Source organism: Mustela nivalis (genome assembly GCF_964662115.1).
Source record: "Mustela nivalis genome assembly, chromosome: 11".
NCBI classification, from domain to species: domain Eukaryota; kingdom Metazoa; phylum Chordata; class Mammalia; order Carnivora; family Mustelidae; genus Mustela; species Mustela nivalis.
Window position 1 is genome coordinate 68,093,505 of NC_139030.1, and position 27,876 is coordinate 68,121,380.

Sequence of the window (27,876 nt, forward strand, 5' to 3'; positions counted from 1 at the left end):
GTGTGCAGCTCTTGATCTCAGGGTAATGAGTTCAAGCCCCATGTTGGGTACAGAGATTACTAAAAGAAATAACTAAACTTAAAAAAACAAAACAAAACTGGAAAAGCAGAGTACTCTCTTTGAAGAAAGAGAGATAACTGTAATTCTACAATTAGTTTTCTGGAGGATCTTTGTTACTTTCTATATCTGAGAGAGATCAATAACCTAGAATTAGCTTTCTTCATCCTGAAACTGTGGGGCTGGTGCGACCTAGAAATGCTCCACAGAAATGAAGCTCAGATGGGGCTCTGAAGAAGAAGGTTTGTCTTGATGTCCTCTTTGTTCAATGGTGAATGGATGCACGAATGAATGAACAAATGGAAGGGCAGGGCCAGGAAAAAAATGGAATCAACAAAGGGTTGGGAGCACCGGCAGTGGGGGGGGGGGGCTAGAAATTCCAGAATGTACCAACTCTTCTCAAAGCCACAGGCCCTGGTCCTGCCCAAATCACCTGAGGACCTGCTCAGCCACACAGCATGCCTTACAGGCTCCTTGTGAACGAGCCAGCTGTGGAAGGCCCCTGGAGGCAGGAGGAGCAGGAAGAAGAAAGGATTGTGATGGCCTACCTAGTGGCAGCCATCGGTCAGGCTCCACAACAGGCCTGGCACAGGCAGCAGCACCCACACGAGAGTGAGCTTAAGAGACAGCAGAAAGGCCACAGAGTAGCAGGGGGTGGCTGGAAAAAGAGAGAGAGGAAAACACACCGGGGAGAGCACTGTGTGGAAGGAGAGAATGTCAAATGGTATAACCAGTTGGGAAAGCAATCCTGCATGATCTGGGCAGGGATGGGATGGGTGCATCTCACAACCACAGAGTCCATGCTAGGAACACAACCTAGTGGAACCCACATGTCTGCCCACAACATACATACAGCATCAGTGTCCACCCATGGAATGAGAACGAACTACAGTATATTCAGAAAGCAGCGGAACCACGTAGGGCTATAAGAACCAGGGTGGGTGCGAGGGTGTGTGTGTGTGTGTGCGCGCGTGCGCACACACTGGGCAGCTGAGGAAAGGTCCACGAAGGATGACATTGCGCCTTTCCAGCCTCCGGGACCTGCCCTCACTTGCAACCCCCGTGGCCCCAGCAGGAGGAGACACGCACCATGTTGTTACCTCAAGTAACAACACCTGGGATGTGACACCTGATCCAAGCTGTTACCAGACTTGGAATTAGACACTTCCACATGCCAGCAAGCAGCTAAGGGTTGAGATATAATACTTTTTTCTGGTTTTGTTTTAAGATTTATTTATTTATTTCAGACAGAGACACAGCAAGAGAGGGAACACAAGCAGGGGGAGTGGGAGAGGGAGAAGCAGGCTTCCCGCTGAGCAGGGAGCCTGACGTGGGGCTCCATCCCAGATCCCAGGATCACAAACTGAGCTGAAGGCAGACGCTTAACAACTGAGCCACCCAGGCACCCCAAGGGTTCATATTTAAGATTTGGTTTTAAATTGCCCCATGTAGTGATTCTTTAGGGATAGAGAGAAAGAACCAGCCACAGAAAGGGGGGATGAGCATCCTGGGCCTGGGGGCCCCAAAGAAGAGCTCAGCAGCCAAGCATCCATTCTCAAGTGGGCCACTTACTTGTGGGGAGCTAGGCCAAGAATGCAGGTATCTAAAATTTCAGGGAAGAGATGAAAAGACCTGAAGGAGAGTTATGGTTCAAAGACCAAGTCAGTAAATCAGATATAAGTTCAGCTCCCGGGCCTCACTGGACAAATTGCGGCAGAACCAAATTCTTTCAGGTGAGAAATGGGAGTATCATGGGGCTAAGTATGTACAGAGCGCAAGGGTTTCTAGAGACAGTATGGGGATGGTCATGAGAGCAGGCTCACAGCTCACCTGGGAGGTCATTCTATCCCTGCATTTCCATCATCTCCATCTCCTGCTGGGGTTGCTGAGGACAGGAGATAAAGCCACCAGGTGCCAGAACTCAGATGCCCAAAGAGTGGCATTCCAAGTCAAGAAAACGTGTCGATGACCCTCCGCTGACACCCTGCAAGAACCCCATTACGTGACTGTACTGATGGCACTCTCACTGGTACAAAGGTCAGGAGGAAGACAGTTCCCTTTGTGTCTCCATCTGCTGGTATAGCTTCATTGCCAGTCATGATCACATCTAAGATACTGTGTACGCTGACCTCGTGCTGTGTGCATGCTGGGGTTGGCTGGGGGAGCCGGCACTGGGAGCTCTGATGCCACGACTCGGTCATTGAGAATAAAAATGTCCACATCCCTGCCCGGTACCACCCTGCCACATTCCTGGGCATCAGGGTCAAAGAAACAGACCAACTTTCTCAGACAAAATAACAGGGCTCTAAAGCTAGGACCGAGTCATATAATAACTGTATATACTAGAAATACATAAGAGCTTTTGTAAAAAGCCTATATTATCCCCAAATTCAGAGGGTGAATTACTAACTTTTCTTCTGAGATCAGACCAAAATAAGTTCTAAGGCGGCTTATTTGCCATATTTAGGATGTTCATGTGGGAGCAATGACAAACATCTGGCTATGATACTTTCTGGAATTTTGACTATTTCTTCCTGGCCAGAAGGAAAACATTAAGTTTTTAATAGAATAGCAACTAGCATGAACTTCATGACTGAGTCTTTGTCCTCCCACTTGTCGCATATTTAAACAAAGCTTTTCTAATTCTCAAAAAAAAAAAAAAAAAAAAAAGCAAACCCACTCCCCAAATTTTAAATATGATAAAAAGGGGAATGTGAGCAAAAAGTTGAATAATCAACTCATAATTCATCAACTCTAATTCATTAGAACTCACTCCCCACTTGTCAGCAAAGGCACAGGATGTTCACTTCCATGGGTGAGGAATCACTATCACCTTTTAATCACTAAATATCACCTTTTCCACATTACCAGCTTCCAGATAATAGAAAAGCTAAAATTCCCATTAGTTCCTAAAGCTGGTGGTAAATTATCAATGACTGTGGGTGTATCTGTTCTAGAAAACTTGCTCTGAAGTCTAGGAGAAGGCCTTTCCCTGTACTGCACCAGGAATGATGTTTACATGCCTTGCACACTTAGCGTGTCATGGAAGGAGAGCACATCTATCCTGTGACTCGGCACACAGGACAAGACAAGCTGTCTCATGGCTTCCAGATGGTTTCTTTTACGGTTCAGAAAAAAAAAAGACTTTCTACAGCTATGGCCAGATTTCTATTTTCAAAACCACAAAATTCATTTAATCAACTAAAAACAAATCAAGACTTTACTAGATAAAAAAAAAAAGTAGCCAGTGACTGGACTACAGGTAGCTAAAACCCCCATCAGTAAATGTCGAATGTCACTTGAAATGAGACACAACTGAAGCCGAGGCAGATGGCTCCCCATTCTTTGCTGTGCAGGCCTCTCTCCCTTCCCCGTACCACCAGATAAACACCCTCCACACAGAAAGTATTCTAACTTCATTAGTTATCAACATAAAGAACCACAAAGTGTATGTCACCTATCTTACAAAGTCCTGGTAAGTCTAAGTTGGTGGCAGCAAGTGATTTATGCGGACACAGGGAATCAAGGGTACTGGTAGCTGTTACTTACAAATGAGATAAGTTACTTAAAGTACAGTGTCAATAAAAGTTCCTCATTCTATAAATTCACAATGAGATGCTGAAGGAAACCTGAAACTTCTGCTCTGGGCCGGCTCCGTCCCCTCAGGTATGCCATGGCGGGCCCTCAGCTGTGCTCTCTCAGCGGCCTCCATGAGCCTGGCATGTAGGAAGGGTCATCCCACAGGCGTACCTGGGCTCTGTGATGGGTTAGCCTCATAACTACTCATGATCTCCCCAAGGAACCAACCTGAATGTTTAGTGGCACAATTCTTATATTTTGGGTTCAAAACCTGCCCCCCCTTTTAAGATTTCATTTATTTATTTAATGGAAACACAGCTAGAGGGAACACAAGCAGGGGGAGTAGGAGAGGGAGAAGCAGGCTTCCTCCTGAGCAGGGAGCCCGATGTGGGGCTCGATCCCAGAACCTGGGATCATGACCTGAGCTGAAGGCAGATGCTTAATGACTGAGCCACCAGGCACCCCCAAAACCTGCCCTTCTTTAGCCATTAAAAGTAACTTAGAATTTCACCTCAAACCATAATGAGCTGCCACGTCATGCTTGCTGAGTAGAATTAGAAAGCCAGATAACACAAGTATAGGTGAGAACACAGACAGAATGGAGAGCTCAGGCCCCGCTGGAGGGATGTGAAGCCAGACACTCTGGAAAACGGTCTGGCAGTTCCTCAAATAACTGAGCAGTTGCCATTTGACTCAGCAATTCCACTCCTCAGTATATACTCAAGAGCAACAGACATATGTCCACACAAACGTGTGTGTGAATGTTAACAACAGTATTACTCGTAACGGCCAAATGGTGGAGCACCCATTAGCTGATGGCTGAATAAACAAAATGTGGCCTATCCATACACCGGAGTATTATTTGGGCACAAAAAAGAGAGAGTCATGATGCATTCTACAGCAGGGATCAACCCCTAAAACATGATGCTCAGTGAAAGAAGCCAGTCACAAAAAAACACGTACAACCCCAGGCAAACGAAACATCCAGAGCCATGTGGCCTACGGAGGCAGAAGTACATTCCTGCTTGCTTGCACTAAAGGGAGAGGGGACAGGGCAGGTAAGTGATGGTGCAAGCTTGCAAGGTTTCCTTTTTTTGAGAGGAAGGGTAAGAGAGAGAGAGCAAGTTTTGGTGGGGTGGGCAGAGGGAGAGGGAGAAAGAACCTTAAGCAGGCTCCATGTGCAGTGGGAAGCCTGATACAGGGCTTGATCTCATGGCTCTGAAATCAAAAGCTGCCCGCTCAGGATGCCTGGGTGGCTTAAGTGTCTAACTCTTTTATTTATTTGTTCTTAATTTTTATAGATTTTATTTATTCATTTGACAAAGAGAAAGCGCAAACAGGGGGAGCCAGAGAGGGAGAAGCAGGCTCCCTGCTGAGCAGGGAGCCCAACAGAGGGCTCGATCCCAGGACCCTGAGATCATGACCTGAACTAATTTATTTATTTTAGAGAGAGAGGGTGTGCACAAGTGTGCGCGCGCGCACACACACACACACACACACACACACGGGGGACTTGAGGGGAAGGTGCACTGGGAGGGAATTTTCAAGCAGACTCCCTGCCCATTGTGGAGTCCACAAGGGGATCGATCCCAGGACCCTGAGATCACGATCTGAGCCAGCGGACAGAGCCACCCAGGGCCCTAGCATCCGACTCTTGATTTTGGCTCAGGCCATGATACTGGGTCATGGAGCCCCGCCTCAGGCTCAGCCAGGCGTCTGCTGGAAGCTCTCTCGCTCTGCCCTCCCCTCACAGTGTGTGCTAGTGCACATGTAAGTGCACGTTCTCTCAAGAAAAAGAAAAAGGGTTGCACACTCTATGAAGTGAGCCAGCCAGGTGCCCACGTTTCTTTTCAAGGCAACAAAGATATGTTCAAATTGACTACTGTCTGTGGACATACAAGAACTTGCAGAGATGTACACCTCAAATGGGTGAATTGTATGGTGTATGAATTTTATCTCAGGGGTGCTCAAGAGTTTCGGCTCGACTTCAACACCATTACATCTTGTTTGGAAAACAGCAGACCCTTGCTTCTGGCTTTAAGCCCTGCTGACTCGTGGGCAGCAAGAATTAGACAAATCTGTGTGATCTGGCCTTAGAAAGAAGGAACTGGAGCAAAATCTGGAGCAAAACCCTCCCATACCCAGTGAGCTCCCAGAGCTCCTCTGTAGTCATGTTAGCAAGCACCTGAAACATGTACCATTAATGAGGTGGTGAGCACTGATGTCAAGCTCTGGGAGATGGGCAATGGAAATAAAACTATGGGCTTGTAGCTCACCTTTCTGAAGCAAATACAATGAGGATGGCCAAGGCTGTCCTACTTGTTGAAGACCAACATGAAACAACACCCTCTGCACAGAAAGAGGTGTGAAAACCAACAGGGAAGTCTTCAGGCCCTGTATTTTCACTGAAGCAAGATGTAAGCATTTCAAAAATAACTAAATGTCAAATTCTTCCCTCAGTTAAGAAGGTCCCTTCAATAGCAACCAGGGATTCTATACAATGCCGGTGATTTGTGACCATCTATGTGCAGAAGCCAGTGTTTTCCAAGGTTGTGTCAGTGCATCAACCCAGCAAGTCCACAGACACTGCTGCCAAGACTGAAGTAAAAACAAACCAAGTAAGCAGACCATCGTCTGGGTGTAGATGCCCAAACCCCCAAACAAACAAAGCCACACACTTGAATCTAAGGTCAGAAAACTGTCCTCTAGAGGGAGAAATTCAAAACACGCTCGAAGAAAGGATGTTAACCCCATCTACCTTTTTATTTCCTCCATTTAACACATATTTACAGAGCAAGGCCGAGGACTGAACAGTGCATCAAACAAAGTCTCGTCTCCTGGAACTTGCCTACTGGGAGGAGACCGCAGTGGAGCTCTGGGAGAGGGAGTGTCTTCATGGAGACTTGCCTTCTGTGCTGCCCACAGAGACATGGCCTGCGGTCTCGGTGCTCTGCATGCCTACTGCCCCACACCTCAAGTGTGCACCACCCCACAACAGCCAACACCACCAGACCACAACCTGTGTCTCTTAGTTCAGATATAAAGGGCGGAGTGTGCCAGTGTCACCAATTAGACCCCAAGACCTGACATTTACTGCCCACCTGCTTGTACCCACTGACCTTCAAACCCATGTTTTCCCTGAAGCTCTTCTTTCCAGCTGATCTCTTAACTCGGGCCAAAACCCAACAGGTAAAGCATCCCATGAAGGATGCTAAAATTGTTCCCTGCCTGCCGCCCCCTACCCTGAGCAATAACAACTGCTTGGACCAGTGGCTCCGCCCCTGACTCAAGGACTCATGCCTGTGCACATGGACCTCGGAATGGCCAACCGATACCCTGACCTCATTATGACACTAAGACCTCTGCCCAAAGAGGATCACTAGTCTTTCCTCAAGGCGCATGCGTGACCTTGTGCCCACCTCTACATATAGTGACAAGGCTCCTCTTTCTGAGGATTCATCCTAACCCTAAACACAAGGACTCCATCCACCCTTGCTCAGGGAGTCATGGCTCTGGAACGTATTCCCTGGGATCTCCTTATTTGGAGTAAATAGTTTCCTTTGTGCAACAGCTTACCTGGTGCAGCTTCCATGTGTGACTCACCGAGGTGGGAACTCAGGTCTGTTCAGTTACCAGAGGTCAGAGGACAAGTGGTGGTGGATCACTAAGGGGCATCCAGGGCAATCAGCTTCTATCTCTGGATATTTTAAATCTTTGGAGCCATGGCTCATGGGAGACACTGGGGAGAAAGGATCAGGGCAAACCTACCTTCTTGGGCCAGCCTCTCATGGAGGGCTATAGGGGAAGCACATCCCCCCAGAGAAGGCCAGGTGGCTTGCTTTGGGGTAGGCCCCACAAAGCGTGTTGCCTGGCAAAGGAGACTAGCCCACTGACAGGAGATATTAGAGCTTCACAGAGACAGTAGTCTTTCCAGAGACTACATTCCCCATCTATTGGCAACAGCTGTTGTGGTAAACTCTAAAGAATGGCCACAAATTCCTTGGCACTTCTCCATCAAGGTAGCCCTATTGCTTCGTGCTCCCAGAAAAGGGGCTTGCCTGATGGTTTGCTATGATCAGTTAAACAGCTTGCACTCCTGAGAACATTTCTGTCACCATGCAGGTAAGGCACAGCTAGCTCCCTGGATGGTGACATTCTACATGGAAAGAGGTTCTAGCTGGGGTTCGAAACATGGACATGTCATCCTAGACCACTAGCCTCTCTAGGCCAGCCCAGACCAGAAGAGTCTCTCAAGCCAATACTCAAACATGCATTCAGAATTTGTTGTTTTAAGTTACTAGGTTTGGAGTGGTTACTTACAAAAACCAACTGATATAATTATAGAAGACAGGGTATTTTGAAGCTGAATACAAATAACTTACAAAAATAAACTGAATTTTAACTATTCCTGAAAGGTATGCATTGGTGGGTAATACAATTCACGAAGCAGCCGACCCAACTCGGGGTACGTGGCAGCAATGTGATTCTTTAATTTCTGACTCTGACTCTGCCAGGCTTATCAAAATAACACACCTGCATGGAAATGAGTATGATGGTTATACCTGATTAACAGAAGCACTACAAGGGCCAAGACCAGGCCACCCCAGATGGGCCACTGTGGCATGAACATTATTTTGAGTTAAAGGCAATCCAAACCCAGCAGATTCAGGAAAAGCTCTTTATAACCCCCTTAACTGCCGGTGCATACCAGAAAGAGAGCTATTAACACTCCTTTTCACCTGAGACTCTTCTCTACAGGATAAGCAACCCCTGCTCCCAGACCTCTTCCCCCTCACCCCTGCTAATGATCCCTCTCTCCTTTGTGCCCCTGCCCCAGCCCCTCTCCTGTGCTCATATAAGCATCACATTGCCTGTGTTTGCAATTTCCTTATCTGTGGATTCCCTATACATGTATTGTTATGTCTGATTTTCACCAGTTAATCTGTCTCACGACAATCTGATTCTTCATCCAGCGACAAGAACCCAGAAGGGCCAAGGAGATTCTTCCTCCTGGATACAACAATCTCAACTTTGAGAAGCTTTAAATATATTGAAACCTTTACAAAATGTCACTTCTGAGTTCCTGATGTATAAAGTGACCCAGACTCTTAGTATTATAATAGGGTGTATCTTAGAGAAGCATCACCTCTTATTTATGACTCAACAATAAATGTATGCTTTCTTCTTTCTTGGTCCTAGTGCTGGTGGATAAAGACCATTAAGCAGGACAAAAAAAGAGGCTTTGAAAAAAAGTTTTAAATAGTCCAGTTCTTCCTGTTCTTTTCTCCTCTCTCACCCCTCCTTTCCTTTCTTTTAAAAAATTTTGAAATTTTTATGAACCTAAACTGCAGTGGGTGTGTTTATCAAGGATGTCTACATGGTGGAAACTCTTGCAAGCACCTGGCTGGAAGAGATTTGGGACCCCAACTAATCTCCCAGATCTTCAACCCCTTTCCTGCAGGTGATTCATCAAAGAGTACCAAGCGGAGTTAGGAAATGCTGCCAAAGAGAGCCAACGGCCAACCACTAGCTCTCCAGGGTTCAAAGGTTGCCTTTTTTGGACTACCTTCCTGGCAGAGGCTGCCTATGGCTAAACATGAATGACTTGGGAAGTTGGGACAGACAGGTCCTACCAGTTTTAATTACTACTGCCCTGATGAAATGGTATTTGATTTCCTCCTCAAATAAGACCTCAAAAGAAGCATTCGGGGCTCCCTGAGTTCAGATACTATGAGTCCATGCACTAGATACTTGCCATCAAACACTCAGGCAAGAGAGGTGAGAGAGGCTGGTGTGCCTGGGGCCCGAGGCAAGACAATTGGAGGACAGCCCTGACCTCCAGCTGGTCCCCTCCCCACTGCCCCATGGGTCACTCTCTTGCCCCCTCCTTCTCTCTTCCCATGCAATGTATTTTGCAATTAGGCACCACCAGAGCCTAGAGGTTTCCTTTAGGTTCCTCAGAGCCTGGACTCTACCTCAATAATCTCATTTTCTATGTAGCATCCTGACTTCTTGATGGACATCCTAAGCACAAATAAACCTCTTGCTAAAGTTTAAATTCATTCTCTGGTCCTTCCTTTTATGATATCAAGAGCAGAAAAAACTTCTAAAGATACTTTAAACCAATATGAAAATATTAGAACAGAGAGAACATATTCATGCATTACATATAAAATAAAATAAGTAATTTTAAAAAATCATACTCATTGTAATGCCATTTAGAAAATCAGTGCTTTCTAAAGTATTATATGGCTCTAAAAATATTCTTTAAATATATATACACTTATATACAGTTACACATTTTTGTTATATTCAACTGGTTTTGCCAACATCACCAGTGCAATGTATTAGGGAATTTTCAAAATAAAAATGCTATTACTGCTGATACAGAAAAATCCCATGCTACATGCCAGGTTCCCTGCATGGTGAATGCTCAGTCCTCCTCATGGCCATCCCGAGTGCTCAGGCCTCCCACTCCAAGAAGGTGGACTATGATGAGGAGCTAACCTACTGGAGGCTAACTGCCCCCTGGGCCCAGGCAGAATGGGGCAGAGGCCGTCTTGGTCTGGTTTGTGCTCTGTAGCATTCAGCCAGCCTTTCAGAAGAAGAATGGAAAGGCCATGTTGTATCAGAATTTTCTTTTAATTTTTAAAAAATATTTATTTTTTTTAAAGATTTACTTTATTTTAGAGAGAGTGAGAGAGTGATGTGTGTGCACATGTGATGGTGGGAAAAAGAACAGAGGGAGAGAAGCACACCCCCATTGAGCACAGAGCCTGACCCGGGCTTAATCACAGGACACTGAGATCATGACCTGAACGGAAAAATCTAGAGTTGGACATTTAACCAACCAAGCCACCGAGGCACCAATGCATCAGAATTTTTAAGGAGAGACAGGAGAATACCACTTTCCAAATAAAAGGAGAAGCTCAGACGCACTGTTTCCAAGGATCTTAGTGCTACTAAAGCCATTCTTGGTCAGCTTGTTAAATAGGCAAAGTCAAAGTCTGATCAGCAACATGGAATATGGTGAATAATACTTGACCTTCAGAAAGTGTAAGGAAATATTCTTCCAAACATTACACTTCTTACCTCAATGTCAAATATTTCCACGCTGTTGTCCAGCAGCTTCACTCGGATGTGAAGGTGCTTCTCCTGCATTCTAGCGGACGCCCGTGCCGCTGTTACTGAGAGTGTCTGCCCAGGCTCGAGGGTGCTCACCCCTGTGGGGGTCGGGCTGCCCAAGCGTGTCCCCGGAGTCTGCAGGACTCTGTATGTTCCTTCTATCTCCCCCATTCTCCACCAGCTAAATCCTTTAAAACAAAGCAAAACCCCCCAGAGAGTCATTAATGATTATTTAGATATTAAAACAATGTTAAAAAAGTATCAGATGCACAGGAATTCTCTGCTCTAGTTTTGCAACTTCTAGACAGTCATTTATATCAGAACAGAGTTAAGATTACCTTCTACTCACACATAAATTGGTGGAGCATAAAATACCAAGCACTATCCCCAAAGACAGTATTTTCTGGTACTTCTGCGAGTCAGGCAGTGCATCACCTCACTGAACTCACGAAACCTCATCCAACAGTGGCCTGTCCCTTTGTCTGGCTGCCTAGAGTCCCCCGGCACATCCTCTCTCCATCAGCCCAGAGAGTCAGGGTGCCAACCCCACACGATTAAGTGCTAGATGGTACATTTCAGCAAGGAGGAGCAGGTGCCACATACACCAGGCAGCACATGGCTGTGCTGGGGGACAGGGAGGCGAATGCCAAGAACAGCAGGTGAGGACAGCCAGGCTGCTCTTGGCAGCTTTGCACTCCCAGGTTTTTGAAGTGGTGTCTTATCAGCCTCCACAGGTGCTGCCAGAGGACCCCGCCTGGTGTGATGAGAATTTGCCCCAGGCCAGGTCCTTCCCAGCACCACTTATCTGCCCTCACAATGTCCCTGTACTCACCACTCACCACCCGCTGAACACATGACAACACTGACGGCCCAGGGAGGCACTCATGCCCTTTTCAACCCTCCACATTGTACCATAGGAAAGGTTTCTAGTTTCAGCCTATTAAGTTGAATGGGGTTAATCACGTTACTATTTTTAACAAAGAAAGAAGAGGCTAAGTATCAGCTTGAATCTAATCATTATGGCTTGCTTTTCTTTGTATTAATATAGTTTCCTTCTGTTTATGGCAAATTTTTTTCTTAAATCTGTGTATTTGTGTTTGAAAGTCAATTTCAAGAAAAATATTTAACAGTAAAACAGAAGTATGGCAAAAAAATAAATGCCAGATGTTAAAGAAAGGAGTTGCTACAAAAACTATTTTATTTCACTCAGTTGCCTTTGGCAAGCCTCCTAACTAATTTGAGGTAATTTTAATAGAGAATTAATCTCACTAATTTCCAATCCATTCCCTCATGCTCCAACCTAACTGCTGAGTCCCCTGACCCTTTCATCTCTTTCATGCTTATTTTGTTATCGAGAAGAACCATCTCATGAACTTTTGTCTCTTGAATTAAGTTTAAAAGCCTCTCAGTCACCTGCCAAGCAACCTCTGCTGCACACTTAAAGCCTACCCAGCAGGTGCGCCTGGGTGCCTCAGTGGGTTACTGAGTCTGCCTTCAGCTCAGGCCATGATCCCAGGGTTCTGGGATCAAGCCCCAAATCAGGCTCCCTGCTCAGCAAGGAGTCTGCTTCTCCCTCTCCCACTCCCTGTGCTTGTGTCCTGTCTCTCAATGTGTCTCTGTCAAATAAATAAATAAAATCTTAAAAAAGAAAAGAAAAGAAAGCCTACCCAGTGAAGACAAGTCTCCCAGCTCACATGAGAGAGAACTTTCACAAACATGTGATTTATCAAATAAGCAGCAAAACACAAGAAAGCCAAAACCCTCAGGTGAACTCCTGTGAACTGGTAAAGGAGTGAGCAAAATGACAAGGCGGCATGTGGGTTCTGCCAGATACACCTCCCACCCCCATTCCTGCTCATGAATGGGCTGCTCCTGGTGGACAGACACGTTTGGATCACATTCATCTCCGAATTCTCTCTCCAGGTTGTATGTGCGCTGAGAGCAGGAACTAATACCTACTGTGAATGTCTGCTAAGCATTTACTTAACTCATGGTACTGACATCAAAGAACATGAACTGCCTCATTAGGCAATGCGCTGTACAGACGGTAGCAGCGGAAGGCTACGACTATGGTCACAAACAGAACACATTAGAAGATCACTAATATTCATGCTGGTAATATTAAACGTGGCATATAGGAGGTTCTGAGAACCCTAAGTATGACATTTTCATTTCAATTTCACAAACGTGAGTAGTTAATGCAAAAGGGAGGGGAGGGCAGTGAGGAACACTCCACCTGCAGGGTGTGTGCCACGTGCAAACAGAGGAGTGTGAGTCCTGGGTCTGCTCCCGGCATTCACCCGTGACTGATGCACCAAGAGCAGGTCCTTCTGAAGGAGCCAGGGGATGTTTTACCCTGGGCACCAAACTGATTCTTCCCCTTGAAGGAAAGCTACAATTCTGAAAATACATATACAACCAAAACCTATTTTAAGAAGTCACTTCTCTCATTTATTCTATTGTATATTCTCATTTAGACTTTTTTCTTAATAATTTTAGATGGAATAAATGACTTGACAGAAATTACTTTGTTTTGCCTCGTGTGCTTATAAATAAATATCAAAAGGGTAAGAGTATGCAAGACAGACTAGAAACACAGCAAGGCCACTAACAGCCCTTGGCACGGGAGGTACTCTGCAGCCCTGGGAGCCCTCCACAGTAGATGTGGGTCCCTGCTCAACTCTCCTGCTGCCAGAGAACCTCTCCAGAAATCCAGAGGGAAGCCGTGATGTAAAGAACCAGGGCTGTACAAGGGACTCCAGTTTATTTTCCCATCTTCCTTCCGTATGAATGAAATGCCTTGCAGTCTTCATTCCTAAAAATATTTCTGTAGCTGGATACAATTTCCAGCACTGACATTTAATGCTACCAAAAACTTAGCTTCTAAACGGATTTAATAAAAAATTTAAAAACCACCTTGTCACATATTTCCATCTTGAAATTGGAAAAATTCAGCTCAGAAGTCTGTCAAGACTTTGGGTGATGACATGTCAAAGCAGGCTTTAACAAAGGTGTGTCTGTCAGGGGTGGGATGCTGACAGTGGGAACAGCTGTGCCTAAGAGGGACAGGGGCATTCGGAGATCTCTGCACCTACAGCTTGACTTGGCTGTGAACTCAACACTACTCTCAAAAATAACGGCTAGGGGCGCCTGGGTGGCTCAGTGGGTTAAAGCCTCTGCCTTCAGCTAAGGTCATGATCCCAGAGTCCTGGAATCGAGCCCTGAGTTGGGCTCTCTGCTCAGCGGGGAACCTGTTTCCCACCCATCTCTCTGCCTGCCTCGCTGCCTACTTGTGATCTCTGTCTGTCAAATAAATAAACAAAATCTTTAAAAAAATAATGGCTATTAAAAAAAGTCTGCCACAGAACACATAACACAGAAGTGACAGAGCCACGACTCAAGTCCAGCCTGGACTTGGCCAGGAAGGCCCCTCCCTGTCTATTGGAAAAGCTGGCTTCCCAGGAAAAAGCACAGTCCATGCTCTGCCATAAAGGGAGTGGGTTTAAAATTCTGTTGTGCAAAAACAACACCTACCTCCCTTAAAATATTTTCAGTTACCTCTTTCAGGAGAATTATAAATCATATGTCTATACTGACCAGGAAACAGAACATGATGCTTATTTTCACTGAATTTTTCTTAAGTACCTACAATGCACAGCAGTGCTGGCCACAAGCGCTCAGATGGAGTTTTCACCCAGCTCCTGGGCCCTGGTCTTCTGCATCATGTCTTCATTACAGCTGAGCAAGACAGGTCCTTTTATTCCCTAGCCAGCACCACTGGTCGTTTTTTGAAACAAGCAACTAGGTACTTAAATCAATGTAAGGAATGAGAAACAACAATGTCGGAACTAGTGCTGTAAGGCAGCACCTCCCAGGGCTGACAAAGGATGGCTGGCCAGATGGAGGGCAGGCAGGCCATCCACAGCCATGTGTTGCACAAACATACCCCTCCTCCAGAATACAGCTCCCCCAGCCCCTGGAAGGCGACTTGGTCGGATCACCACAGAAATGGCATTTGGTGCTGGAAACCTGGGGAGAAGAGTGCTGCAGGGCTCTTGCACATGCTGCCCCAGCAAGTGCTCCAGAATGCTGTGTTACCTGTGGGAAGCCTAAGGACCAATGAGGACCTGAATCTCTGGCATCGCAGCCCCTCAAACATGAGGAAGGGCAGCCCACACTGGCAGCAAGGTGTCCACCAAGCTGGGATAATAAGGCAGGCCCTGTGGGAAACAGGGAAGTGCAGATCAGCAGCCTAGGTAGAAGCTAGAAGGCAGAACACCTGGGATCTAACTTTAGCTCTCACTTTCCCACTCCTGGCCCACTTTTTGTTCTGGAAAATGATAGAGGGAAAAAATGGTCAATCACATCCTCTATACTCTAAGAATCTCTGAGTTTGAGAAAGACAACTCAGTGTAAAGGTAAAATGAAAGGAGATGTGCTCTTGATTCCAACTAATTTATAGTATTTACTAGCCAAAATTAAGTACCTGATAAAATCCTGTTATCCTATCTTTCATACCTAACCATATGAGATAGAGGCCAGTGTATGTACGAAAAGGAACATTACTTTCAAACCAATTCAACACAATATAAACATATTATTGCTGCAGAGAAATGACTTTGGACATAACCAGTATTTGCAGACCTTACAATTTACTTGCTAGGTTTTTAAAGCAGTTGCCTTAACAATAAACAGATGTCAATAATTCAGACCATCAGATATTCTGACTCGATGTTAAACAAAATTCTATTGCCTGAAAAACAAAGTGTTTTGTTTTGTTTTTTAAAGTAAGCTCCATGTCCAGTTGTGAGCCCAGTGTGGGCCTTGAATTTATGACCCTGCGATCAAGACCTAAGCTGAGGTCCAGAGTCAGACGCTCAACCAACTGCCTTTGGCACAGGTCATGAGCCTGGAGTCCCAGGATCAAGTCCCACATCAGGCTCCCAGCTCCATGGGGAGTCTGCTTCTCCCTCTGACCTTCTCCCCTCTCATGCTCTCCCTCACTCTCTCTCAAATAAATAAATAAAATCTTAAAAAAAAAAAAAAAAAGCTTCTGCCTTCAGCTAAGGTCATGATCCCAGGGTCCTGGGGTCAAGCCTCGCATCGGGCTTTCTGTTCAGCGGGCAGCCTGCCTCCTCGTCTTTCTCTGCCTCCCTCTCTGCCTACTTGTGATCTGTCAAATAAATAAAATCTTAAAAAAAAAAAGATTTTTATCCATTTATTTGAGAGAGAGAGTGAGAACATGAGCTGGGTGAGAGACAGAGGGAGAGGCACACTCCCCACTGAGCAGGGAGCCTGATGCAGGACTCGATCCCAGGACTAAGGGATCATGACTTGAACTGAAGGCAGTTTTGCCCTGAAAAATAAAGGTTTTTTTGTTTTATTTTTTAAGATTTTATTTATTTATTTGACAGAGATCACAAATAGGCAGAGAGGCAGGCAGAGAAAGAGGAGGAAGCAGGCTCCTTGCTGAGCAGAGAGCCCGATGTGAGGCTCGATCTCAGGACCCTGAGACCATGACCTGAGCTGAAAGCAGAGGCTTAACCCACTGAGCCACTCAGCCCCCACCCCCCCAAAAATAAAGTTTTAAGAGCTGAAACAATCTGGATAACTGACTGATTCTCAATACTTTTTTCTTTGGTGTAAAGCTGCCCAACTGAACACCAAAGTCGTCATAAACAAAAAGCAGGATCTCTATACTTCTTCTTCTTTTCTTAAAAAAGATTTTATTTATTTATTTGAGAGAGAGAGAAAAAGGGAGGGAGAGAGAGTGCACACACAAGCTGCAGGGAGGGGCTGAGGGAAACCAGATTCTCCACTGAGCAGGGAGCCCGACATGGGACTTGATCCCAGAACCCTAGGATTCCTGACCTGAGCTGAAGGCAGACGCTTGACTGACTGAGCCCCCCAGATGCTCCTCTCTCTATGCTTCTTCAGTGTGCAGTGAATGAAAGAACTGTAGAAACATGTTTTTGCCTATCTTCAAACAACAATGGAGGATAAACCAAACCGGACAGCGGCTGTCGTGGGCCGGAAGGCACTGGGAAGTCAGCCCTGGAAACCTTTCTTCCAGTGTGCAGGGTTTCCTTGGGTTGACCTGGGAACCTCATGGGACGTTTTACATGATTAGAAAGCAGCATGAAATCAGTGTCTTAGAACAGCAAGCCCCAAAACTCAATCCAAATGAAACAAATGACCCTCACTGTACATTAAGACAGTAGCTAAATTACAACAGGAATTAATCCAAGTGACTTTCAAATTCAGTAACCTCACTGCCCATCAGTGAAATACAACCTCAGGATTAAAAAGACTACAAGTAAAAACCACACTGTGGCAAATTCTACGTGAAAAATGATCTAATTTTTTCAATAAATGGCACTTAAAAAAAAAAAAAGAAAAATGGGGGAGAGGATAGAAACTGATAAAAGATGTTGTCTGCCAAATGCTACCCGTGAACCTTATTTGAATCCTGATTCAAGTATTTGTGGAACAATCAATGAAATCTGAGCACTTCCTGGATATTACATGATTTAATAAATCCTGCTTATTTCCTTTATGTTTTAATGGTATTGTATATATATGAAGGGGGAAAGTCCCTCTCTTAGAGATACATACTAAACTATTTATGGATAAAGTGGAATCATGCCTAAGATTTACTTTAAAATAATCCACTGAGGAAGGAATCACTGAAGGGGATAATGGCTCCCACCCCAAAAAACCACAATTGCCCATATATTGATTACTGGAGCTGGTTCTTATATATGGACTTTTGTGAATGTGTGGAATTTTCCATGAGTTTAAAAAAAAATGAAAGAAAAAAGAAAAAACAAGAGACCTAGCAACAATTTTCAGGGTAATTAAGGATCCACAAAGCCCTCGGTATAGTCTACAGGTGGGAGGAAGAATGTGTGTGTACACTGAAATGCTGGCCCAGCCCCTTATTTTCCATGAGAAATCTAAGCCCAAGAACAGAGCGGCTTGCTGAAAGCCACAGTTCCAACCCATGGACAAAGGACTAGCACCCAGTGTCCAAATTCTTTAAGATTAAAAACGAAAAACAACTTGACTTTAAAAATTGTACATCTCTGCATCAAAAGTTCACTCCACCCTCTGTCACCTCTATTTTGTCAGTTACTGTATTTATCTGTTCTAAAATTCCCACTGGTTTCTTCAGAATGTCGGCTTTTTTGCTTACTTTCTATCTTTCCATTTGTTTCAAGAGTACCCTTACTTCTTGGGACATTTTAATAACAGCTGGTTTAAAGTGTGTTTTAGTTTTTACTGCAGCTTAAATAAAGGCCTCCTACCATCGCAGTCTCCATGGGTCAGAAATTTGGGTCAGTATAAGCCAGCAGAGCACTCTACCTAGGGTCTCACAAGGCCTGCACAAAGAGACAGCTGCTGTGGATGCTCTGGAAAATGCATTTCTGGGCCCATTCAGCTGCCTGGGTAGAGGACTTTAGACCCCCATCCCTGCTGGCATCAGCTACTGCTGTAACATCCCATATTCCTAGAAGTACCATCAGGGAGTGAAGGTCATCGGAGCCAAAATTCTGCTACCCCCAAGTCTCTATCAGGAAACGGCAACACCTGTATCCACTTGGTTTTCACTTATCTTGTCTTCTGAGGGGGTGTCTGCCTAGTTCTGTGCATGCTGGGTAATTCTGGATTGGATCGTGGACATCTTAATACTTGTGTTATGAGCTGATGGGTCTTGTTTAAACCCCATGGAGAATGCTGGTGTTTCTGCTTTAGCAGACATGAGCCTGCCTGGGGTCCAGATGCAGGCAGTGGACGCAGCATCAGCTTCATGTTCAGAGGCTGTGTCCTCCCCGAGCATCATCGCTCAGTGGCCAGCTTGGCTCCAAGGCTGTGGCCCACCCCTCAGTTGAGTTCCCAAAGTCCCTGGCAAGCTAGCTTGTTCAGAGTCAGACCCACATGTGCATGGCTCAGTGGTGAGGCCCTAAGTTTCAAAAGCAACCTCAGGTGTCACTTTGCTGACCTTTTTCCTATCCCAGTCTCCCTGGAGTGCACCCTTCTTATTCCTCCAGCCAGAAACCTGGGGCTTCAGTTACCTGCTCCGCTGCGTACCTTCTTTGCCTGTGCCCTTGCCTGGGACCAAAAAACAGGAGGAGGAGCGACAGAAAAAAAGCAATGGGGGATTCCTCTCAACTCGCTCAGAGTTCAAGTATCTGCAGGCTCTAGGTGTCACAGCCTGACCAGAAGACAGGGGAGAGGGGAGGAAAACAGCAGCCTTATCCCATTCTCTCCTGCAGCTCAAAGTAGAAGGCTTTCCCTATAGCACTCTCTGTTTGCACCTGGGGCCCACCTGTGGCTTTCAGATACCCTCAGACTGGGCTAAGGAATCCTGGAGGAAAAACAGGAAACTCCTTGCTGGTGCAGTGGCCTCTGTTTCCAATCCTTCTGTCACTATTTATCTGTCAAAGTCTTCAAATGCTGGCTCCATGCAGCTTTCCGGCCTTTAGAGCCAGGGTCAGGGCAGGGGAGACAGCCTGGAGTGGGTTTATTCCATCTTCCAGGAACCAGAACTTGACATCCATGCATTTTAAAACATGTTTATAGTGGTTATCTTTGGGAGAGGAAAGTTTGATTTTCTTTCTTTTTCCAATGTTCTGTATTTTTCACATTGCCTCCAGCGATGAGTATATGTTACTTCTGAAATCAGAAGGCTTCTCTGCAGGCTACCGCGTAATACTACCTACTTCAGAAGTCTTAACTGGTTGGGATTACCTATGGTAGTCACTGCTCCCCTTCCAGGAGAAAGCTGCAATAACTACTGTCTTTCCGCTAGGAGTTATGCTTGTTCTTTCTACAACAGTTCAGCAAAATAAAAATATTTTTAAGCACTCTCTGGAATCAATTTCTTGTTTAGGTATTGAGACTTGTTCCCCCAACATTCACCTTATTAACTACTACACCAAAGCACCTGGGACTTTAATTATGAAGGAGACAAGAGTTAATAAAGCCTAGTAAAATTTAAACAATTTGTCAAATTCCGTAGTGTTGCTTCTTTCTTCCCACACACACTCCCACTAGGCACTGGGAGATGCACTGAGCACCCTCACCTGTCTCGTGCCTCTACTACTGTATCATCTGGCATCAAGCCAAGGGCCAGAACTGCCCCTGCAAAAGCCTCTTGACTCTAAAGCTATTCCGCTTCCAGCTTCTGGGCCCCCCACATGCACTGGCTTCTTCCCCAGTCCCAGGAAAGGCCTTAGCAAAGTGTGCCTATGGTTGTGGCCTTTTGTAGGACTGACAGAATACATTCTAACTGCAATCAACTAAGGTTGCTGCCTTTTTCTACTACAATATCATTCCCTTTACATCAGGCAGCTCAGAGGGACTGTCGGCATTTTGGGGATGCAGCTAAGGGCAAAATGAGTTGGGGACACATTTAGTTTGGATTTAGTGGGATGTACTTATGTTTTCAATTACTTATGTACACTTATCCCCACCCATCTCAGTGCAGGTAGAGCTTCTAGGGACACTGATGTCACCCACTATGCCTGCCCACCAGAGGCATGTGAAACAAAAGTACAGGGCTTGGGTTCTGTGGCAGCCTGTACAGATCCAATGGTGCCCAACAGTGGAGGTGTGTGGGCTATGGGAAAGAAAAAGGTTTGAAATATGGCGAGCCAGATGCTCATCTGTGGGAAAATGATCATCAGACCTGTTAAAACTGTAACCAGAGAGATTAGTACCCAATAAACAAAACTGGGGTTGTCATAAAAATAACTGTTAAAGTTGTAGTATAATTATAAATGTATCACCATTTTCCTTTCACTTTTTTTTAATGGAATTATACAAAACAGAATTTATCAGAACTCCTGCTTTTCTGAGACACAAACCTGTAGCTATACTAGAAACAGCAAACATATTATCTACAGATGTAATCATGTTTCATGCATCCTAACTATCAAAAATTTGTGGTCAACTATGCTAGAGGGATCACTGAACTCTTCCTATTCTCTGTCATGTGAAGAGGTGATCTCCAAGGACACAGGCTACTTTTATGCTATTTATTGTTCTTATTATTAGCTTTTTCAAATGTAGAACTTTTTCTCATTCTAAGTAAATACTCACTTTCCAGCTAATTATTATAACATTGTATTCTTTAAAAGAAAAAAATTATTTTTTTGAGAAAGGAAGTTCACGGGAGAGAGCAAATGGGTGGGAGAGAAGGACAGAGTCCCAAGAAGACTCCATGCTCAGAGCCCAACTCAGGGGATTCGTCTCATGACCCTGAAATCACAACCTAAGCTGAATGCCCAACAGATGGCGTTACCCAGACACCTCCATTATATTCTTTTTCTAAAAGAGGCTACCTCCCCCAAACTGTATAAGCTTCAGGACCTAGAAAAGTTGGCATCTGCCCTTGCCCGAAATGAAATTTGATTAATTCATTCAAGCATTTATTGAGGATCGACTCAGTACCAAAAAAGTCTAAGTATGTAAAAGCATGGGAGTTTATGGGCGAGAACACCCCCTTATCACAGTGGGAGAAGACAGAAGAAGTGTGTTAATGATGGTGGGCACCACTGAGAAAGGAAATCTAGGCTGGCAGACAGGAATTTGGTGGGTGGCAAGAGAGGGAGAAGGCCTCCACAAGAGGGCATCTGTGTCAGGCCTAAAGACTCTCCTGGCGCATACTGCAAGAGCCACAGAGTCCCAAGGGATGACCACTGCTAGGAGGTCACACCACATCCTTGCCAACATCATCTCATTTAATAATCTTCATGACTCCCATCACACAAATGAAGGACTCTGCCTCAGAAAGGTTAGTGACTTAATGACGGTACTCAGCTCTGCAGGCGGCCTCAACCTAACCCTGACTCCACAGTGTGCTATCTCCTCTCGGTGTATTCTAGTGTCATGGGATTGCTCCGCCTCCCACCCCCCACCACACACAAACTGGTATTTTAATTTATAGTCGTTCTGAAAAGTAAAAATAAAAAGGTACTATAACATAGGATGTTCCCTTCTGTCCTGCAGCTGGGAGAGTCATCACCACATTCTATATTAAAGCACCTTCTGATTTTTGCTTTTCAAAATGACTATAAATTAAAACACCAGTTTGTGGGGGGGAACCCTAAAATAAAAATACTTATATGACTAACATCCCTTCTCATCCTTATCCACGTCTTCACAGATTTTACCATAGTATAACCGCTGTGTACCCTGCTTTCGCCTTTTTGGTTAAGGCACGTTTTTGAACAGATTTCCATAGACCAAATGTTTCAAATTTTGTCTAGAGGGAAGGACAGGAACAAGATTGCCAGAACATGTTTACTGGTTGTGGAGTACTCTATCATGACTCTACTGACAGGAACTGCGTATCAATCAGAGTTTGTTTTCAAAACTGGGATTCCAAAATGAAAATCTTTACCATATACTCCTAGTTGCTCCCCAGAAAGAGCAGACTAATTTACAGCATCACCACCAGTGTAACAATCCCCGGAAACCCACCAAACACTGGGCTTTATCATATTAAGTTTTGTGTAACTCCCACTTTTTTGACTCCCTGTTGCCAAGGTAAAACCTGGAGTAGAAAAATACACCACAATCCCCTGATGCCCTGGACACTTAGATCTCAGAGCACGACCCAAGTGACCTCACCTGGACAGTCAACTTTATAGTGTGCTTTCGTGCATGCTCACCACCACTGCTGCATGTAGGATGCTCACGAACCACTGAGTGAAAGGGGCAGGTGGTAAGCTGATAAGAAAATGGGTAAAGGAAAAATAGGAACAAAACTGAAAAGCAGCAGAAAGAGAACTGTTACTGTCTGACTACTGAGGAGGTACTGAGGTGACCAGAAGCCAGGCTGTCTGGACAGAAGGCATTACGCCAATCAGGTCCTATCTTTCCCCCAAAGCAGTGGGGGAATCCTGCCCACTTGGCTCAACGATGTGCTAGGGTTGTTTTTCCACCTTACGATGCAGTGGTTAATGTTCATTAAGCACTTGTTGTGTGCTAGACACCTATAAACAGCTCATCTATAGACACTGAGTCCTCATAACCACCATATGAGGTAGCTAAATTTTAACCCCACTTTATCAGTATGGAACAGAGACAAATGACTAGATCACATACACTTCCTTTTTTGGGAAATGAATTAGTACAGAAGGACCCTGAAAGTCTACTCTGAAAGGCAGGCCCCGCATATAAGCGCGCCAGTAAACTGGTAGTTGGGGAAACAGCACATCAGCATCTAGTCTGGACAGCTCAGAGCCAACGGGGCAATGAGAGTCTGCAGTAAGGCAGACATAGAAGCAGCACGGCCAGGGTGTGACCCCAAACCGGTCCCTCCACTTCCTCTGCTTTCACACAGGGCAGTGAGACCTGGCCAGGTCTCCTTCCCAGACTGGGAGAGAACCAAATAAAATCACCAGCCTGAAGCTGGTAGCTCCTCAAGACCCCTATCACAGAATTCTCCCTTTTGCTGTACAGGGACTCACACACGTCCCACAAACAGCGGATGCACAAAATCAGTCATATTTGGTCCACAAGCAAAGGTTACTCCATGCCTTCCTACCTCAAATGTCTTGTCCCATCTCTCTGGCAGAGAGAAAATCTGTGCTGTCTGTCCTCACACAGTCTGCACGGAACCAACATTCTAATCCAACGCCTCCCGTTGGATTAGTTTGATAGCTATCAAACTATCCACAGTAGTCCATGGAAACAAAACAGATGGAGAAAGAAAAACCACCCTTTAAAGATTTAGCCCTAGGTTTTAAATCTTTCCATCGTCTCCTTACACTATGTACTGACATTATTTCCCTCCACACAAAATTGAATTTGTTTTTCCCAGCCACTACTGACTAGCACCTGAGAGGCCACTGGAGTCTGTGGCCATCAGCACAAATGGAAAAAGTGCTTGTGGGATGCACTGGGCCATATTCTGGTCCCAATTTAACTTCGGATGCCTCCCCAATGCCTTAGGATTATTTCTAGACCTTAGTGGACTAAAACCATTAACACCTTATCCCCACCTTTAAGATACAATTGACGTAAAGGCCAAAAAGGGTGTGGTTTCAACCAGTCTGAGCTTCCACCTGTGGCTCTGCGTGGGCCTCCACGCGGGACGCTCCCCAGGGAGACACTCCAGGGCCTCCATGCAGGACCCTTCTGGACCCTCCCCCGGGGCTCCACGGCAGACACGCCCTCCCCCCGCCGCAGACCCACCCCTGACTCCACCCCCCTCACCCAGCTTCCACGCAGGACGCCCCCCGGACAGACCTCGTCCCCTCGGACCCTCACTCAGGACGCCCCCCGGGCCGCTCCCCCGCCCCCCGACTTCCACTCGGGACGCCCCCCGGGTCGATACCCGCCCCCACCCCGGCTTCCACCCGAGACGCCCCCGGGCCGACCCCACCGCGACCCCTCCTCGGGCCTCCACGCGAGACCCTGTCCGGCCCGCCCTTGGGCCTCCACGCTGCCGCCGGCGGCGGTCTCCGCACTCACGGGCCCCGCCAGCCAACTGGAAGGCCTCCGGAGCCCGGGCGCGGACTCCGCGGGTGGACCACTGTCCTGAGGCGCCCGGCCACCGCGGGCCTCAGTGCCAGTCCGGCCTCCGCCCGCCGCCCCCGCGTTCCCGCCCGCCCACCCGCGGCCCAGCGTGCTCCCTGAGCCCTCCGTCCTCACCCGCCGACCCGGCCCGCGCCGTCGCCCGCAGCGGCCTTCGGGTTGCGCCAGCTCCTCCCGCTCACTACCGCCGCGCCCGACTGCCCGCGGGCCGCCTCCGCGCCGCAAGCCCCGCCCCGCGCCGCGTGCCCCGCCTGGGCCCGCCTCCACCCCCGCGGACGCGCTGCCGATTGGCCTGCGAGCCTCTGGGGCAGGGCCTCTACGGCCCGCGGCCCTGCGGCGCAGCACAGAATTATGATTGGTGAATACACTGGAAGGAGGCGGGGCGAGAGGGGACTGGAGGAGTCGAATGCTAATCAGCAGAGACTCGCCTCGTGGGGCGGTGCTCGGCTCCGGAGGTTGGCTTCAGCTTTGGGCGGAGTTTCGGCCTGAGGGCCAGGGTTTGGCTCGCCGGGCGGGGGGCGGTTCTGGGCGCGGCCCCTCTCCGCGCAGCCCCTCTCCTCCCGGCCCCCGCCCGCCAGCCACCGGAGTCGACCCTTATTGCACTCCTGGGGTCTCCTGGACTGTGGCCTAAGGCCACTGACGGCCCAGCGAGGCTATGGTGCAGTGGAGACTGGCCGCGTGGGGAAGGCCTATGGTCCTCTCAGCCTTGTTTAGCCTCACGACCCCCCACCCGGGAACGGAAATATGACACTACTCCTGGGAGACCACCAGGCGCACACACCCCTTCTTCTAAGGGTTCAGTGAATTCCTATGCATCCTTCAAGATCCTACCCAACTGGCCCGCAGGGGCGGGTCCTGCCCCGCGCTGTCCTCGAGGGGATAAATGTAGGATTGACTTGGGCTCATCCTTGAGGGGACCCCTCTTAGGAGTTTCACCACCGGGGCTTGGCCGTACTCATCACATTTTCTAAAAGAGGAGGCTAGAAAAGCTGAGCAGACTTCACACCTTCATAAAGAACCAGTAATAACTCCTCACTTAATAGCCAAACAATAGTGCTTTATTGATAAAAGGTTAGTTTCAATGGATACAAAATTGCTGTGTGAAATAAGTTTTCAAAATACATTTCTATAGGTAAAGATTACCCTTTAGTAAAACAATTATCTCTAAGTGAAAGTACGTTTTTAGATTTGGGCAGCAAAACAGAGGGGGCCATAGACATGAGAGGATATAGGTCTGCCCACCCAAATAGCCCTTATCATGTGATTAACAGCTGGCCCTAGCAGTTCTTGCAAACTTGGCAGGCAGGAGCTGCAGCCACCACGCACAACTGTGCCCCAAGCACTACCTTTTAAATGGCTTTTCCTAGTGTACTTAATGCCAACATAACCCAGATAGCTGGCCTTACACGGAGGTGCTCTAAAGTCAAACGCTTTACATTTCCTCTTGATGGATCTTTATATGACTGTACCTGAACCTAAGGCCTCTTTATTCAACAATGAGAAGACAAAATTCTTGAGAACACCCGATTACTGTCTGTAGCCCGCCTCTGTGACTAACCCCTTTGGACCACGTGACTTTATTTTGGCCCAAGCAAAAACTCTTCCCATCTTCAGGTAAAGCATTTTCTGCATCTCTGCCCTCCTGTTAGAGCTAAATGAAAACACGGAGCCAACACCTGCTCCCTCCAGGTGTCCTTTCACCTGTCACTTTCTGGGGACCAGTTTCCTAGTGTCAGAAGAAATGCTGAAAGAAGCAAGCCCCAGAGCCCCTCAGTGCCCCTGGAGGGAAGGGAGCGGCCAAGGCCACAGAGCACAGAAAACCGATTGGACTGGTAGCATTGATCAGTCCTACACTATGGCACAGATTTGAAATGTCTTTGAGTCTCACCCGACACAACAAAGGATGTGATGGTAGCTGAAAATGTACAACAGTCTGCACACAGAAAAATGATTGCTCCTATCTGCCTTTCAGAAAACTATTAAAAATTTTAGAGAACCAGTTAAAAGAAAGCCAACTCGGCATTCAGGCATTATGGGGTCACGAGCCTCAGGGCCCAGGACAGGTCTGGGTTCAGAGGGCTACCCTCCAAAGAACCCCAATTCTCACTGCTGAGGCAGATCTTATAAACCTATAGTTACAGAAAGCACATGAGAGTGGCATAGAAAAATATAAAAAAGGCTGGTTTCTAAATATATCATTTATTAATTTTCCTTAAAAAAGTTACTTTTCATGTTAGTTGAGTAAAAATCATTTATTGGCTCTGTGTGGGTAAGAATTGTTGCTGTAATATGAAAACTGAAGCTCATGGACACTCGCTGACATAGCAGAGTATTATCAGTATCAGTGGGGAACACTACAAAACGTGGCTTGTGGTGTTCTCTGCAGAGCAGCTTAAAAAAATGACCTAGCATCAGAAGCCAAAGACTTTAAAATTTGCCCCTGATTACCTGTTTTTAAAAGAGCTATTTAAGTATACACATACCGTATTAGATAATAACTCTGTTTTACTTGGTAAAAAAGCAAATGTGCAGATGAATTAACAGTATTGAATTATAGCAGCAAAACTGGTTTTAGGTATTGTGCTCGAAGCAAAGTGAAGCAAGGGAGAAGCGCCATCCTGGTGACCTGGCAGGTGAGTGCCCTGCAGATGCCAGCTCATCTTTCCACATCACTGGGTCCACATTGCTAGCACCCAGGCACAGGCTGGCTACGTCCGGATGTTCTAGAAATGAAATCAAGAGTGCTCCTCAACAACTAGTCAGGCCAGCCAAATCAAAGAAATTCAATGTTAATTACATATAATGACTGATCCTGGAAATCAGTTACAACATTAGTGGTTAGTCAAGGTGGAAGAAATATGAAAAATGCAAGGTTCACCTCACAAAATATAAAGTATAACATACCAACGAAATACAAATGTTAAAAGCACTTCATACAAAACAACACATCAAAAGTTTAAAAAAAAATTAAATTCTCAGGCACAGGTACTGTAAAATGTGGATGGGCACCCTTCCAATGATCTCTCGGAAACACGCAGCTGTAGAATTCATGCGGAATGTTTTCTGTGTCTTGCAAAGCGTTTTCTGGAAAAACACAACACAACATGTTTAAATGCAAGTGGTGCAACGCTCACTGCTATGACCATTAACAGCATCATTTTCTGTGTAACAAACAGCACAAACTGGGCAGAAGTTGACCGCTATGATCAGAGTTAACTAAATCAAAACATCTCTTGGGAACCAGGAGCACCACCAAACTACAGCGTGTGCAAAATATAAATCAGTTGTATAAACCTAAAGTCGATTCCTCATAACTTCATAGTTTTAACATTTAGAGAGGCAGCAAGATCAGAGAAGATGAGCAAACATCTGACACCCCGCCTGCCTCAAAGGAGCCCCACTGCTCAGAAGTCCCATTTCTTTCTAACTCACCGGGCTTTCGCCATCAGGCACCAAACCTGCTCAAGCAGACTCAGCCTCATGGGGTCGGCGGTGCTGACATCACGCCGGTTAAAGGTGTACAGGCAAATAACTTAAAACCCTGGCACACCACAGTGTCCTCATTGG

General features: G+C 46.3%; 2 protein-coding genes across 27 annotated transcripts in view; both read right to left on the bottom strand.

Annotated features, from left to right (window-relative positions):
• FARP2 (FERM, ARH/RhoGEF and pleckstrin domain protein 2) overlaps window positions 1-24,539 on the bottom strand; it is a 112,673-nt gene extending 88,134 nt beyond the window's left edge. For all 19 annotated transcript variants that reach the window (XM_082689639.1, XM_082689640.1, XM_082689651.1 and 16 more), the window contains exons 1-2: window positions 24,427-24,539; window positions 10,729-10,949 (exon numbers count right to left, since the gene is read on the bottom strand). In XM_082689639.1, the coding sequence (XP_082545765.1) occupies window positions 10,729-10,932 (204 nt within the window). In that variant the 5' untranslated portion in view covers window positions 10,933-10,949; window positions 24,427-24,539. The remainder of the gene's footprint in view (window positions 1-10,728; window positions 10,950-24,426) is intronic.
• An 806-nt stretch (window positions 24,540-25,345) lies between these two features.
• Window positions 25,346-27,876, bottom strand: part of SEPTIN2 (septin 2) — a 33,812-nt gene continuing 31,281 nt past the window's right edge. For all 8 annotated transcript variants that reach the window (XM_082689697.1, XM_082689695.1, XM_082689691.1 and 5 more), the window contains one exon: window positions 25,346-27,393. The gene's annotated coding sequence lies outside the window, so the exon portion shown is untranslated. The remainder of the gene's footprint in view (window positions 27,394-27,876) is intronic.